Source organism: Camarhynchus parvulus, chromosome 5 (assembly GCF_901933205.1).
Source record: "Camarhynchus parvulus chromosome 5, STF_HiC, whole genome shotgun sequence".
Classification (NCBI taxonomy): domain Eukaryota; kingdom Metazoa; phylum Chordata; class Aves; order Passeriformes; family Thraupidae; genus Camarhynchus; species Camarhynchus parvulus.
The window spans coordinates 53,307,879-53,322,528 of NC_044575.1; the positions used below are offsets into that span (position 1 = coordinate 53,307,879).

Genomic DNA, 14,650 nt, shown 5'->3' on the forward strand with positions numbered 1-14,650 from the left:
CCGCGCAGCCCCGGCCCCGCGCTCCGCGGCACGTCGGGCTGCAGCGGGCGGGCGGGCGGGCGGGCGCGCCCTGTCCGCGGCGGCGCAGCGGAGTTGGGAGCAGGACGGCGGCGCTGCCAATGCAGCGGCCGGGAGGGGAGGGCGGCAGCAGCAGCAGCAGCGGCGGCGGCAGCAGCGGGAGGAGGGAGGAGGAGGAGGAGGAGGAGGCGGCGAGGGGGAGGGCGCAGCCGGCAGCGCGCACCGGCCGGCGGCGGCGGGGCTGGCCGGGGCGGCGGGGCCATTGTGTGCTCCAGACGGGAACACGGCCGCTCGCCACCGCACCCTCGCCCGCACCCGCGGCGCGCAGCGGCCAAAGTATCGCGAGAGCGGCCGGCGAACAACCTGCTCCGCCACAGCCTCGCGCCGCGCCCGCGGAGCGCCCGCGCCGCCGCCGCCGCCGCGCACATGCGGACGCCGAGCGCCGCCGCTGCCGCCCGCCGGTGAGTAACGCGGGGGGACCCGCGGAGCGGGGCAGCGCGGGGGGAACTCGCCGCCACGCCACACCCCGGCGGGGGAAAGTGCTCCCCGCAAAGTTGGGGAGCGCGGCTGTGGAAGGGGGAGATCCCAGGAGCGGCTCCGCGGTGCTTCCCCTTGGCGGCCCCCCCAGCGCTGCGCGGAGCCGGGCACCGGCGAAGGTCACAGCGGCGGGCTGCGGGGAGCAACTTTGCGGCGGGAGGTGGGGTCCGGGCTGGGGGCTGGTGGTGGCGAGAGTGTCGGAGAGGGGGGGGCGGGCTCGGGGCAAGTTTGTGGGATTTAATCGCGGGCTATAAATGGGGCTGCTGGAACTTTAAAAGGCAGCAAGCTGTGGTTGGCTGGTAGCGAGATTTGGAGTAACATATGGCATTAAAAGGCGCACAGCTGGAGGTAGCATTTCCATCGCAGTGAAGTCAGAGCAGCTGACTCTCCAGCTTGCGGTGTAATTAGCAAACCGAGCACTCCTCCTTCCCTCCCTCCTCCTCCCTCCCGCCTGCCTCTCTCTCTCTCCCCCCCTCCCTCCCGCCGCGCCTCGGTCGCACTCGCACCGCGCTCCCTCCTGCCCGCCCGGCTCCGCGCCCGCGGCCGGCCCCGCCGCGCCCCGCGCAAGGTAAGCGCCTGGCCGCGGCACGCAGCCGGCTGCAGCCTCCGTCCTGCCCTCCCGCCGGCCTTCCGCCGCTTATTTTCCTTCTTGCCTTTTAATAACTTCCAGGGAAACTTTTTTTTTTCCTCCCCCCTTTATCCCCCCCGCCCTTTTTGCATGCGGGGGCCGGGGCCTCTCGCCCCCCTCCCCGCAGAGCCGCCGCTCCCCCAGCACCAGCCGCCGCTGTTTTGTTGTGATTCGGTGCATAACGACTGAGTATAAAGTTTAAATGTGCGTGTGTGTGTGTGTGTGTGTGTGTGCTGCGTGACGCGGGGAATATGCTTTATTAAAAGATGCCCCAAGTTAGCGTTGCTGGGAAGACAGCCTGGGAGTTGATGCTTTTTTTTTCTTTTCGGGGGTGTGTGTGCGCTTTCCTGTGCATAATTTTATTAAAGTGCTTAGTGGGAGAAACAAAGGTTGGAGGGGCTGCTGCTTTACTAGCTTTTGTTTACTTACAATCAAGTTTTTCCTGTTCGGAGCAGGTGCGAAAGGATGAGAAACATGTTGTGTTGGTGTTTTTTTTTTTTCCTCCCCCCCCTTAATAAAACTATTACAGACAATTAACAGTAAATGTTATCTCCAAGGCTGTTTCTTTGGCTTGGGTTACCAAAAAGCCGATCTGTTTGTTACAGCTGCTAGGAGGCTTTAGTTTACAGTAGCATTCAAGTTTTTCCTGTTTTGAACAGGTTATGAAGGAAGAATGGAGTTTCCAGACCATAGCCGCCAGTTGCTGCAGTGTCTGAGTCAGCAGCGTCACCAGGGCTTCCTGTGTGACTGTACTGTTTTAGTTGGAGAAGCTCAATTCAGAGCTCACAGAGCTGTTCTTGCCTCTTGCAGTATGTACTTCCATCTTTTCTACAGGGACCAGTTAGACAAAAGGGATATTGTGCATCTGAACAGTGACATTGTCACAGCCCCTGCCTTCAGCCTGCTGCTCGAATTCATGTACGAGGGAAAGCTGGAATTCAACAGTCTCCCAGTGGAAGATGTGCTGGCTGCGGCGAGCTACCTTCACATGTATGACATTGTGAAAGTCTGCAAGGGCAAGTTGAAAGATAAAGAATTATGTTCCGAAGAGAAGATTAATGATGAGGCGGCTAGTGTGGAGAAAGCGGAGCATTTTCTAGACGCCGGAGTGCCCCTGGTCCACGAGTTTGACCCAGGAAACAAACAAAAATTCAGCGTTGCAGAATACGAGAGAGCAGCAGGCAAAGAAAAGGTCAGCAGTCACCCCGCCTGGTCCTCTGATCATATAAGTGTCAGCTCTGTGCCGACAGAGGCAGAACCGTGCGCCGCAGCAGCTGGAAAAACAAAGGCTAATGTCAATAGTTCCACAGGACCTTTGTCCCAAAGGTCTGTTAACCATCCCCTGGCTTCGAGTGATGTGGACTGCGCGCTGGATTTGTCTTTCAAGCCCGTGCCGGGGAGAGATTCCTTACACCCCTCCTATGTCTTTGGACAGCTGGCTTCCGACAGCCAGCAGCAGGGTACCGAGCCACTTGTTAAAGATGAACAAGACTTGCTGTCAGATCAGGAGGACAGCGAAGCCAGGAGTCCAGAGAGTCAGCATTTTGGGAATTCAGCCAAAAGCCTAGTGACAGGGTTAGGACACATGTTCGCGGGGAATGGCAGCTCTCATGCCCGAGAGGAGGATATAGATCAAGAGCGAGACGAGAGCGAGGACGACATGGATTCGTCGGACATCTCCTCGGGCGTCCTGGTGCCTCCTGGGCATATCTGCATTTGTCCCCTCTGTAGCAAGGTGTTCCCGAGCCCGCACATCCTTCAGCTGCACCTGAGCTCTCACTTCCGTGACAAGGACGGCTCGCGGACCCGCCTGTCCCCCGACGGGTCGGTGCCCACTTGCACCCTCTGCGGAAAGACTTTTTCCTGCATGTACACGCTCAAGAGGCACGAGAGGACTCACTCGGGGGAGAAGCCCTACACCTGCGGCCAGTGCGGGAAGAGCTTCCAGTATTCCCACAACCTCAGCCGGCACGCGGTCGTGCACACCAGGGAGAAACCCCACGGGTGCAAGTGGTGCGAGAGACGCTTCACGCAGTCCGGGGATCTCTACAGACATATCCGCAAATTTCATTGTGGCCTTGTAAAGTCCTTGGTTGTTTGAGATGTGTGACTTCTGTTTTGTTTAGTTTGGTTTTTTGTTGTTTTTTTTTTAACATCTACAACCCCCCCCCCAAGCCTTTTAAAACAAAACAGGAAAAAAAAAAAGGCAGCATCAGAATTTTAATTTTGTTTTTCTCCTCCCTTTCCTTTATTTTGTTTTGGTGATATTCACTTCAGGTATATGATCTTTAAAAGATGCAGCGGTATACACTCCAGAGGCCTTTTAATGCAATCCTTCCACCTCTCCATCTCCCCCCTTTCCCTGCCACCCTCCCTAGCACGGTCCTTTAGGTCTTCTCTTGTGCACCCATGTTACATTATTAATGTGAAATGATCTTAAGTAATTCTGCAATGATTTAGCATCAGTTTTCACACTGGAAGTACTTGCTTTGTGGTCAGGGTTTTGTTGGTTTGGGTTTTCTTTTCCTTTTTTTTTTTAACTTTTTTTTTTTTTTTTTTTTTTGAAAAAGATTATCAGCACATTCTGGAGAAAAATTTGGCTTCCATTAAGTTCCCCAAATGCCCTCTGTGTGTTGCAGAGAAACATCTGAAGAGATGAACTATGATTTAAATTTTGGTGTAGAGAAACCTGTCCACTCATTGCAGAGTGGGCAGATGTGCTTTTATTTTCTAGAGCTAGATGAGACATTGAATTGGCCCAGATTTTGCAGGGGTTGAGGATTCCTGGCTGCATCTTTGGTACTGGTCATTTTTTATTCTCTTTATTCCATTAATACTGTTCTGCCGTTGGTCCTAAAATCTAAATGAGAAGTTTTTGCCTTGGGACTTGACTTAAATTTTCCCTTCCCACCCATCCTCCTCACTGGGCTGACCTGCTGAAAAGCTGCTTTTGAGCATAGAATGTGGATGGAAAAACACTTTCTGTATGCAGCCTATTCACTCCCGAAATGTTGAAGGATGCACACTAGGACATACAAAAAGATTGTATAATATGTGAATATTTTCATTCCCATATCGATATCCAGAGGCTGATCCCATCTCCCTTGGAGGGAACAGCAGCTACAAAGTGGCCAAATACCCCTCCTGATACCAGGTTTCTGGGGTTTCCTAGTTCAAAGTGACTCATGCCTTGTGCATTAGGAGATGCCCTGCTGTCTTGCCCGAAAAGTTTGCTGCCATGCTAAAACCAGCAGCATGAAATTACATTTTATTTTATTTTTATGAAGTTGGCAATTCCCTCTGAGCCAAATTGTGTGCAATTGCTGGTGTTCCCAAGAGGCAGCATGAAGATGAACCGCTGGAGGGAAAGCATGGCCTGACTTCTTCCACCTTTTCAGGGGAAGTTGTTTGGGGTAATTTTTTTTTTTTTTTTAGTTTGTTTGTAAACTGAGGCTGCCTGTAACTATAGCCAGTTTTACTCCAGATGATTCACTTTCTTGCCTATTAGATCATCATTTGGTCTGTGCATGTCGGTGGATATCACTTTGTTCCCTTCCAGTCAAATTACCCATTCAAGGTACATGTACATGGGACTGAAATATAATAATAATAATATCTGAGGGGTGTGAATGTCCTTCTGCTGCATTAGCATTGCTTCACCAGCTTTCTTGACACTCCTGGAGTTGTTTGGTGAAACTTAAGTGTGTGTTTTGAAATGAATTTGAAGCACTGATTTAGATTATTTTTAAAAGTTGTGCTTAAAATACTGTATTGCATCTTATGAAGAAAAACCTTCCCGATGCCTTCCCCCCTCTGGTCCAAAAACTGAGCACTACCTACATAAATAATATGGGATTGAATTTTTTTTTTTAATATAAGTACTTCCTCTTTAAGGAAAATCAGGATATACTTGTTACAGCCTCTTATTATTCATCTCTTAAACTATGAATGTACATGTAATGTGAAATTTTGCTTTTATTTATAGTTTTGGGGTTTGTTTTCAGTTTAATTTCTCAACTGTAAAATATTTTTGCTGAACCTGTTACATATGAAAGTTATGGGAGAGTACTGTATCTTGAACATAAGTGGCTTTGGTACTGTGGTCTTATTCTACTTAATCAGTTTTTTCTTTTTTTTTTTTCTTTTTTTATTTTTGCTGTGATTGGAAATAGCACTGAACAAAATCTAGTAAAATTAAGTTATTTTTCTTTCTACTAAAATTAAGTTATTTTTTTCTCCTGAAGATACTTGATATAGTATTTATTAGATTTTTTTGTTTTGTTTTTGAAGTGGAATTATTACTGTTAATCTATTTCAAAACTAGTTAATTTACACTTTAAATTTTATAACAATGGGTTTTGCATGTTGAGCAACATGTAAAGAGTTTAATGTAGAGTCAGCATTACTGAAGCTGGTAATCTTAATTTTGCATTCTTGTGACACTTTTGTTTGCATTTCAGTCTTCAATTACTGTTTGTTTTATTTTTTTTAGAAGATCATAAAATAGGATGTGCCATAAGAACATCATTAGCGTATGGAGCAGGGAAAAGTTGAAACAAGTTTTTGTCTGATCTTAGTATAGAAATAATTCATTAAACTGATGCTTTGAGCATGCTCTGTGCTGCAGTGAATATGGGGCAAAAGTTGTTTTTGTTTTGTTTTTTTTTTTAATAAGAAAAAAAAATACTTTCTCATCCTTGACTACATCATGAACACACTGTTCTCATAGTCTGGTATTTGTGTTCCCACTCCTCTTAGCTTGAATTTCTAAAGTAAAGAAATGTTTGCACTTATTTTTGTTCTTAAGGTGACTTTTTTTTTTGGCTATTTCTCTGTGTGTCTCTTATTTTTAAGTTGCAATAGCTCGGAGCATGTTTTCAAAATGGTTCATGGCTCTATGGAGAAGTACTGAAACATGGCACACTTAAGGCTTGTCTCTTCATAAACTATTTCTCCGTGGGGCAGTTGCTGTCTCCATAGGGAACAGTCCTGCTCTGCATTTTAAACACTGGATTTGTCTTCTACTACAAACAAATACTGTGAAGTTAATGTAAAAAAAAAATCATTGATATTTTTAATTGTTTTTAATCTTGGTGCAGTTCAGATTAAATATGTATATTTAAAGACACTAATTTTTGTGGGAGAGTTTTATAGTATACAGTATGTAGAAAAGCTATTGGAACGGAATATATTTTATAAAAATGTTCTATCACTGTTTTATAGTGAACTATTTTTCCTTCAGTGTTAGTGTAATACTGTTAGTCTAGATACGACAATCGCAGGAAGAGTGATTCAGGCTACTGTTAGCGCTTAGTTTTGCGTGGAGTTCTGTTTGCAACTGTATTGGTATGTGCTGTACAATGTGACAATCGTGACTAGGATTGTTGTCTTTATAAATTTACGTGAAATAAAACGTGCTAGAATTGTAAGCTTTGAGCTTCCTCCCCCCTTTAGCAGAAGGGGCGTGGTGTTTGCCATTTTTTATGATGTATTAATAACGATTACTTTAATTGCAAGTACTTTATAATTTGCCACTTTAAAAAAGAATTATTACAATATACTTTAATAATGTCTTTCTTTTCCAGGGCCATCTGGAATTTTAGGCGTGTAAGGAGCTGCCGTGTCTCAGTCAGAGCCTGACTGAACATTTCCTTAGTGCCTGGGCTGGACCTAACCCAGCACCACTTCTGCATTTTGACCAGGGTTTTTGGGGCTGTTTTGGGGCCCAGTGCTGCCTGGATGCCCCGGGGGAGCTGTGGGCCAGCGCTGTCCCCAGTGATGCTGGTGGTGGCCCGGTGACAAACCTGTGAGCACAGGGGTGACATGGTGTGTGAGGACAGCGCAGCACCTTCATACAGACCCAGCACAGTGCTGGCTGACTGGCATGAGGGCGTTCTCTTAAGTGCAGAATCTCTCCCAGCCTTGGGGAGCTGACTCTGACCCACTCCTAACCTGCCTCAATCCTTGGGCTGGGTTTAGCAGGAGCTGGGACTGGGAGGGAGAAGGCTCGAGCTGTCCGTGCTGGCTGCTCCTCAGGGTAGGTTTGCACCTGCACCACGAGCACTGTGTCTTGTGTTTCTTAATTATTTGGAAGCAAAAGATCCCTGGCAGAGTGGGGCTGCCTCAGAGTGGTGCTGGTTAAAGGATGAGCAGGTTATAGTTAATGCTGGTGTGGAGGCACAGCCATCGCTCCCCTCCTGCTACCACGGAGCAGTTTCTTCACAATCATCTCAAAATAGGTGGGTATTTCTTGCCTTCAAGCATGTGTCCTTCCTTAGAGATCCTGTGCCTGCATCCCCATCTGTGGGGAGGGCTGAAAGCTGCTGAAGATGCGTGGTGATCTGCTGCAATGTGGTGAAGTGTTAAAAACTATAAATACCTATTTTTTTAGGGTTTTTTTTTAATTTCTTCTGCTGAGAGTTAGGTGTCCCTGCAGCTGCTTATTTGTGGCACTCTTGTTTCCAATCTTTTCTGCTGTTGTGCATTCAAAGGTGTTTTATATTGCTCTTGCCCCCACCCAAAATTAAATAAATTTGTCCAAATTGGAGTGTGGTGCTGGGGAAGGAGGAAGCAAAAGGCTTTTCTTTGAGAGAGAGGGTGCTCAGAAAGAAGCAAGCTTGAAGCTAAACCTGGGAGGTGGATGGCTTGCAAACAGGCTATAAATAACTGTGAGTAGATTGAGGAGAGCAGCCCACATCTCCTCTGGCATGGGCATGCTGTGCCCATTTTCTTTGTTGATAGCAATTGCTAATGTGAATTCTGGCACTCCAAATCCCGATGCCTGTTGTTCTGATAACATAATTAAATCTTAGGAATGTGAAATATAAAAAGCTTTGAGAAGAAACCAGGCCGCTAAGTGGATACTGGGAAGGGGGGTGTGCAGGCTGTGGATGTACCAAATAAGCAATGGGGTTGCTCTGGGCAGGATTCCCTGCCTGCCAGCTCTTGGCCACGCTGGGAATGATCCTGCAACCTGCAGGAAAGGGGGTGACCCCCGGGAGCATCTGCTGTCCTAATCCCATGCTGCAAGGGCTGTCATCTTCCAGGATTACAGCACGTGATGGGCTCCTTAGGTTGGCAGGGGTCAGCTGTGCCCCTGCCAGCAGCTGGGGCTCGTGCTGCCCTTGCAAAGCCTGGTTCTCCTTGGGATGAGTGTTGGGAAATGGTTTTGTTTATTTTTAGCTTTTGTTTTGAAGTCTTAAGTGCCTTCTGGAAGTGGTGTGGTAGGCACAGAGGTGGCTGTGGCTATGTGGGTGCATCTGGCCATGTGTCACCAAATGCTGCTGTGCAGCTGAAGGCCGTGGAGAAGTGGTTTTTTCCTGGCTTAGGTGATGGGGTCTGGGTTTGGACCAAGTGCCTCCAAAGCATGAGGAGAGTTCATGTTGACCCATAAGAGTGTCCCTGGTGCTGTTGGATTCCACATTGTGGGGAAGCACTGTGAGGATGGATCTTACTCATTGCTTAAATTGATTAAATTCTTGCATGAATTTAATGAGGGAGGTTCCCCCATAAGAAGTAGTTGGGGTAGAGGCATCTTTGTGTTATTGCCCAGCTGGCTGGCACTACTGTCACCTTCCAGTTTCTGCTGTGCTTGAGGTCAGCTCGTGCCACCCTGAGCCTGGCTTGCCCACGAGTGTCTTTGTGCTGAGCAAGGTGAACAGCAGAACATGAACAGCAGCTGTTTTCTGAGGGAATCAATGGCAGGTGTGACCCAGCAAAAACAGCCTATGTAGGACAAAGCTGGGCTCAAGTGACATGGAGTCAAGCCTGCGGTGCAGTTGGTGTGTGAAAACGCCTTGTCCTGGAAGGAGGAGGAGGAATCGTGAGTGGAGCTGTGACCGACTGCCTGGAGAGCATGTTATCTCAAGTGCCTTGGTGTGCTGTGCCAGGGAGAGCAGCTGGAAGTGCTGCAGGTTGTGCAGCCATGTCTCCTGGCAATCAGACCAAGGGATCCCAGGCTCTTACTTTTCAGAGTTGGGATGCCAAGTGCTTTCCAAGCAGGCACCCTCCGTGTATGTGCTGTAGCTCTCCGCTCTTCCTGACATGCTCTTTTCATCCCAATAAAAAAAAAAAAAATTGCTGTTTAACAGGAGGAGAGCGAGCAAACACATTGGTTATTGTTACCTGTTTCCTGTTGTTCTCTTCTGTACAGCTGCTCGCTTCTGTGCACAGCTGGCTCCCCTGCCCTTTCAAAATGATCAGTTGCAGAAAACTGAAGTATTTGCCAACCTGGCTCTAAAAAAACCCTCAAACAACACAAACCCAACAACGTCTCCTAAATCCTTCTTAATGTTCTTTGGCCTCCAACACAGGAGTCTGCTCTGTACCCTACCCCAGCTGGAGGAGCTTGGTTCAGGCATGGATGGAGGCTGATGCTCCCACCAGCAAAGCAACCTGGGCCAGGCAGTGCTGCCAGCATTTCCCAGTGGCAAAGAGTGGGCTCTGGCATCCCAGTGGGTTTTGAAGGCTTTTCCCAAGGGGAGGGATTTAAACAATGTATGTTTAAACAATGTAGATGCCAGGATAGAATTTCTAGGAAATTGATGTCCTCAGTCTTCATAACACAGGAATTTGGGAAAGCAAAAGTTCAAATGCCGACCTTACCCACAGGTTACTTCTCCCTGGGGATAGCTCAGCCCACACACTAGGTACTCTCTGTTCCCCAACCTTCTTTATCTCTCCCTCTCTTCTGTGCTATCCAGGTGGTGTTACGAGCCATCTGCTGCAGTGATTCAGCAGAATCCATTTAGCGCTTTCCCAGCGAGGCCGGCATCTGCCAGGCAAGGGGGAGGCCGTGGGGAAGCCCGGCACATCTGCCGCGGTGTCCGCGCGGAGCGGGGCCGGGGTCAGCCCGAGCCCCCGCGGCCTCGCCCGGCTCCTCCGGGCTCGTCTGGCTCGGCCCCCGTGGTTAATTATCAAATGGCTGGCTTGGCTTTGGGAGGGAAGGACTTCCCTTGCACTTTGCGATGTGCTGCGGTGTCTGGCTGCCGCTCGGCAGGCGCAGGATGGGAACGGGACGGTGCCATTTTCGTTCCCGAGGTCGTGCTGAGAGCGCCTGGACTGAAAAGCACCGGAGTATAAAGCTCTCCAAGGTGCGGGCAATAATTCCCCTGTGGGGCCATAAAGCTCCAGTCCAGCAGGATTTTGTAGAACAAATGATGTGCGGGACAAAGGGTGATGCCAGTTCTGCCTTGGGTGTCACAAATTCCTTGGGGTAAGAATTTGCCTTGGGGTGATTTGCATTGCCTTTTGCCTTCTCTTTGAGTGTGAGAATCACTCGAATTTTACCCTGGGATGGGGGGAAGATGATCTTTCAGATAACATGAAGAATTTCATTAGCAGTGCTGACTTTCCAACTTATTGGTAAGAGTCAAGAAATGCTTGGCAGGGACTGCCAGCAAATACTGAGTCAGTATAAAAAGTAACTACCTGGCAACGTGTTTTCAGTGCCTGTGTGCATTTGAGCCTCTGGCAGGAAACATAATAGATCTTGTGTTCAAAAATCCATCACATCTGTGCAATAGGTTGTGGCAATGAGCACTGAAAGGGGACCAGGAACATTAAATTTCTCATGTACTGGAAGATGTTTTTAGCTCATGGAGGACCAGTGACATTTGGAGAAGCAGAAGCTGCTCTCTTTCTTGGTCTGTAAATTAAATAAAAATATCTTAGTTTTAGTAGACTTGGAGTAGTCACACTGACTGGTGTTTCAACCCTTCTGATGTCTAATCAGCTGTCAGAAGAAGCTGCTTTCCTTTTAATAATTTCCACAGAGAAGTTTTTATATATCTAAGAGTTTTTATATATCTAAGAGTTTCTGAAAATGTTTTGTAAGCAAACACTTTCACCATGTTGCTGTCAAAGGATATGCACAAAATCCTTGGCACAAGAGGGGAAAGGACCTTGTCTGGGATCTGGTCTTGCCATTAGTTTTACCTCAGGAATATGTGTCCAACCTGCTTGTAGGAACCTCCTTGGGCAGTCTGTCAGGATGCTCACCTCTCCCCTAGCTTAGAAAGCCTTTTTTCTCACCCTAATATCTACTGCAGGCCATATGCTCTGATGTTTTACCTTTTTAGGTGGATAAAGAGGCAGGCTCTACTGTCAGTGTGATGCCTGAGATGTAAAAATGGTCTGTGTGGGGGTCTGACCCAGTTTATAAACTAGACCTGGATGCAGTCTTGGGCCAAGCAGCTGAACAGCAGAGCAAGCTTATTCTGAAGCCCCCTGGGTGTTTTATTTCACAGCCAGGAAGATCCAGGGGGCCCCAGGGCATAAGCTGCTGTCTGTAGGTGGCCAGCATGAGAAACAGGCTGTTGGGTTAGTGCTGCACAAGTGCCTTCAATAAAACATGCAAGATTAAGGCTGCATTTGTTCTTCAGGACACTCTCAGGGACTGACCCCTGCTTGGCCAGCAGCAGGCTGAGTTCTTCTGGGCCTTGTCTTGGGCTTTTGCTTAAGGTAGAATTTTGATCTCTTTTTAATGAACACAATTTAAATTTTTAGAGGTGTAGAGGGGAAACCCCAAGTGAGATTGCCTTCCCTTTCTTGTAGCCTTCAAACTGATCATCTGGTTCTGACTGCAGGAATAACCTCATTAGCCTCTTACTAATGAAAGTAATTTCTCTTGCATTAATTCAAAACGAGGGTATTCAGATGGAGCATGCTAGGAAAAGGGGGGACAGGGACCAGGTTACACCAGGGGTTATTAACCTTGTGAGACCTTTTGGGCTGGGGCTGTGTAGCCTGTGGTGGTGCTGGCAAGTGAATGAGGCAGTGAACGTGAGGGTCCTTCCTGCCTTTGGCCTGGTAAGATCTGAATGCTTCAGCTGGCAAGAGTGGGGTGGAGAAACTCACTGCTGGAGGGAAAAGGATCTGGGGCTGCTGGGGCAGTGCAGAGAAACACCTGCTCCATGAGACCTGGTGCTGCAGGTGCCCATAGCTCTGCTCTGCCTCGGGCTGGGGAAGGGTGAAGCAGGATTAATCAGTCCTGCTCAGCCATCCCCTGGTCTGGGCAGCACTTTGTCTCCCAGAGCTTCTCCTACACCTGGCAGAAAAACTTTCAGCTCCATGCCTCTCAGGGAGTGTGAGAATTTTCCTTAAGCTCAAGATTACCCAGGGGATGGAGTTTTTGCTTTAGGTCTGGAGCAGGTCTGAGGGAGCTCTGTCGAGCCACTCAGCTGAAATCCAATCCCAGTTTGACTGCCATGAAAGTGGAGCACTGAATCCCCTTCAGCTCCATGTATCCAGAGGTGGTAGAGCCTCAAGCACTTGATATGGTCTTGTCTGGACCTTTTTAAAGAAGATGAAGTCAGTGATGCCATTCAGTGCAATAAGCTGGGATAGCAGCCCTTGCCCAGCAGGGATCCCCTCCTCAAGGGCAAGACTTGTCCAAAGAGAGAGAGAAGTCCGCCAGGCTCTGCACCCACTGGATGAGGACAATTTTGGGGAGGTCACAGGCTGAGGTTGCAGACCTGAACACAAAAGGTGTGATCATTTTCAGAGCAAAGAACAGGGCTCTGACCCTAAAACCATGGTGATAGTGCTGCTGCTTCTTGTTGCTTGTGTAACAGGACTGAGGGGCTCTGGCTCCCAGCAGCCCCAAATTCCAGCAGGGCAGAGAAGCTGCAATACTTCCAAAGGCTGCATTTAACTTCTCACCATCAGCAGAATCAGAAATGCTTTTTTCCCTGATATTAGGCTAAAAAGTCACCCGTGACTTCCAACAAAAAAAGCCACCTGTTTTATTGGGCTCAGGTTTTTTTAGCCTTGCTGCTTGTAAAACTAGAATTTAAGAGATCAGACAACACTTTGTTCTACAGTATTTTCAAACATCAAAAGATGACAAAACTTACTGAGCACTGCTCTGAAGTTAGGTATGAGCACAGTGGTGTTCACTGTGCCTCCAGTAGCATTCTGGCAAGTTCTTGCAATGCTTTGTGTTCACCTTCAAATCAGAAATTCTGGATTTTTGTTTCGTTTATTTCAAACCCAACAAAAAATGTCAACTGCTTTTGGAATAGGGACACTTAGGAGATTTATCTTGGAAATTATTTTTCCAAACATGCCTTTTTGTGTGTGTTTTTCTCTGTTTACTGGGTCTTCAGGGTATGCAATGTGGCTGTGCACAGCTGATGGAGCACAGGGGAGTGTGGGGAGATATCAGGAATGTAACTACAAAACCCGAATTTGTCCCCCAGGATGATTTCATGCACAGTCATGATATCTGGATCTCTTAATTCTCCTCTCAAGTTGATGTATCTAACAGCCTTTTTGCTAAAATGTCAGTGCTGGGAGTTTCCCTGGGAGAGCCTGTCTCCACATCATGACCTGGCACAAACTCCCTTAGCTTTTACAACTGTGTGGTGTTAAAGGGTTCTGTGGAAGGAAAAGAGATGCAGTGAGAGCTCTTATTGCATGGCTGGCTTCTGGCACTGCAGCAAAAGCCGACTGATTCAGCCGGTTTCAAAAAACGGGTTGAAGTCTGATTTTTATTTTTTTTTTTAATTTAAATTTTTTCTCCTTTTAAATCTGCTGAGGAAAGTATTAGATTGGCAGCCTTTCAGTTAAAAGTCTGCAGGTTTGCCATCCCCGCAGCCTCACGTGTGGAGGTATCGAACTGCAGAAACAGCAAGTGCCCGGGTTGCCGGCTGAGTCCTGCGGGTTCAGCCCCGGCTGGGGGCAAACTCCGGCTCAGCGGGGCAGAATTTTGCCCATGGGAGGCTGCACAAGGTCCGAGCGGAGCCGGGACCTGCGAGCCTCTCCCTCCTTCCCCGTGCACTTTGAAACCCCGAGGGAGGGACGGAGGGAGAGCGGCATGAGCAAGGCGCTGGCAGCAGATGTTGCACAGTAGCGGCGAAACAAATATTTTGTGTTTGTGCTTCCATTCGAGGGTAATGATAACACCGACGTGTCTGTGTTCACTTGCCCTTTTCTCGGCAGAATGTCTCTCGGCACACCATCGGGATTGGTTGCTAATAAAAGTCTGCTTGGAGCAGGGTGAGTGCTGGCTCCCTGAATATGTGCCTTTGGTTCCTAATTCTGCAAAGTGTGCTGCTTATTCCCTTGCTATGTGTCACTTCTTCCCCTGCCTGTCCTGTTTGCTCTCCCCCTGCTGCCAGTGGCAGTTTGCTTTGCATAAGGAGGGAAAGCACCACCCAGAAGAACTCCAATTTTTTCCCCCCCAGCTTTTATTTATTTATTTTTCCCAATGGAGTTTCTGAGTAAGAAGCAGATACCCTGGGGGTTTTGTTTCTCTTCTTTTTTATTTTTTTTCCCTGAAGAGACCTGCCTATTCCTCTCGAGGCTTTTTCATGTAGAAATGATGGGCTTGGGGTGCACAGCTGCCCCACCATCCCCTTGTTCTCAGCTCAGAAGGCTGGGAAGTGCCTGGCTCCCCAGCCCTGGAGGATATTATCCCTGTGGCAGCATCTGGCTCTTGGCAGACTCTGTGGGCAGCCACACTGG

At 48.3% G+C, this 14,650-nt stretch overlaps 1 protein-coding gene across 2 annotated transcripts; it reads left to right on the top strand.

The window, feature by feature from the left end:
* The first annotated feature begins 413 nt into the window (after nucleotides 1–413).
* Nucleotides 414–4,224, top strand: ZBTB42 (zinc finger and BTB domain containing 42). 2 transcript variants are annotated; one of them, XM_030950492.1, is made up of 2 exons: nucleotides 414–479; nucleotides 1,843–4,224. In XM_030950492.1, exon 2 carries the CDS (start codon nucleotides 1,857–1,859, stop codon nucleotides 3,282–3,284), a length of 1,428 nt encoding a protein of 475 aa, XP_030806352.1. In that variant the 5' UTR covers nucleotides 414–479; nucleotides 1,843–1,856; the 3' UTR covers nucleotides 3,285–4,224. The 2 variants fall into 2 exon arrangements, with proteins under 2 accessions (XP_030806352.1, XP_030806351.1); XM_030950491.1 differs by lacking the exon at nucleotides 414–479 and adding an exon at nucleotides 1,081–1,123.
* Nucleotides 4,225–14,650: the final 10,426 nt, after the last annotated feature.

Coding starts and splice junctions, on each gene's coding strand:
- ZBTB42 (XM_030950492.1), top strand. CDS start 1,857: ATGGAGTTTCCAGACCATAGCCGCCAGTTGCTGCAGTGTCTGAGTCAG.